This window comes from Rhagoletis zephyria, unplaced genomic scaffold, assembly GCF_001687245.7.
Source record: "Rhagoletis zephyria isolate East Lansing unplaced genomic scaffold, Rhagoletis_zephyria_1.1 Rzeph_scaffold_60849, whole genome shotgun sequence".
Lineage (NCBI taxonomy): Eukaryota > Metazoa > Arthropoda > Insecta > Diptera > Tephritidae > Rhagoletis > Rhagoletis zephyria.
The window spans coordinates 1-1,443 of NW_016217900.1; the positions used below are offsets into that span (position 1 = coordinate 1).

General features: G+C 33.4%; 1 protein-coding gene across 1 annotated transcript; it reads right to left on the reverse strand.

The window, feature by feature from the left end:
• Nucleotides 1-251: 251 nt before the first annotated feature.
• Nucleotides 252-599, reverse strand: LOC108356560 (uncharacterized; the record flags this gene model as incomplete). Its single annotated transcript, XM_017607664.1, has 1 exon — nt 252-599. A coding segment is annotated over exon 1 (348 nt), but the record flags the coding sequence as incomplete, so codon positions are not given.
• Between the last annotated feature and the right edge of the window lie 844 nt (nt 600-1,443).

Here is a 1,443-nt window from a genome sequence, read left to right on the forward strand (position 1 = left end):
GCTATATTAATTTTTTATATATAAAACTAGCGGTACCCCGGTGTGCTCCTCTACACCAAATATTGAAAAATTGATGAAAACTTCTGGAACTTTTCTATATGAAGATTTATCATTTGTTTTATTTCAAAATGTTTGATCCTTTATTTTTAATCTTATCCAACACATTTGGATATACAACATTTTTTGTTTTTCCATCTTGGGTATGAATAAATAAACAATTTGGAATGCCAACTCTTGAACAGGCCANATACTTGAAGAGTTTGTCCTGGCGCCTTGTTGACGGACATGGCAAATGCTAGACGCACTGGGAATTGCAAACGCTTGAATTCAAACGTCATGTCTGTTTTTATCAGTGGAATACGTGGTATGAGCACAATTTCACCTTTCGCTTTGACAGTCAGTATTGTTGCTTCAACTAAATTCGCCATCAATTTTTTTACTGCCATTCTTGTGCCATTACACAGTTTTGGAGCATTTAAATTCCGTAGTAAAATAATTGATGAGCCGACCTTTAAATTCAAACAATGTGGTGGCATACCAGGCGGTTCCATTGAATTCAAAAATTCAACTGAATAATTCACTGCGTCATCTTGATTCATTGCGCTGTCAACAGATTTATACGTTGTCACTTCATATGGCAATTTTTCTAGAATTTGATAATTGATTGAATTGACATGCACATTTTTGGTGCAAGTATTGCGCGTTCTCTCAACCAATCGTGATACAGGTAATTTTGAGCAATATTTGGAAACACGCATTCAATCAATTTTTCTTTTAATTGGAGAATTGTACAAAAATTCTTCGGCAATGTAATCAAGCCATTTGTATTATCGATTCGAACTTTGCCACTTCGATCTCTAACAATTGCTTCGACACCAATACCAATAATACCAAGGCACCACTAAAAAGCTANCTCTAACAATTGCTTCGACACCAATACCAATAATACCAAAGCACCACTAAAAAGCTGTTGATTTCCACGTAAATCCTGCATTGTGTTGATTCTTCAAAGTCAAAAATAGAAAGACCGAATATCAATGTACACCACCTATTCGATAATACGATGAAATGGCAGATATCTTGTGTTGTGGTGACTTTCATTCCATTGGCTCTACAAAATCCCTATTGAAAAACTTTCAGCCATGTTTATACTTGACTTAATTTATCCGAAGAAAAAATAAAATCAGCACATTATAGCAACAATTTTCCACTACGTTTTGAAACCTTTCGTACGAAATGATGCAACAAATTTGTGCAAAATTATTGAAATATTTTTTGAGCTCAAGGCCGGGTTGAAATAAAACAATCTTTTTTGTTGTTTTTAAATCGTATATGTTTAAAAAAAAATCAAGTACTAAACAAGAACTATAATGCAGCTATGTTTATACTTGACTTAATTTATCCGAAGAAAAAATAAACACAGCACATCATAGCAAGAATTTT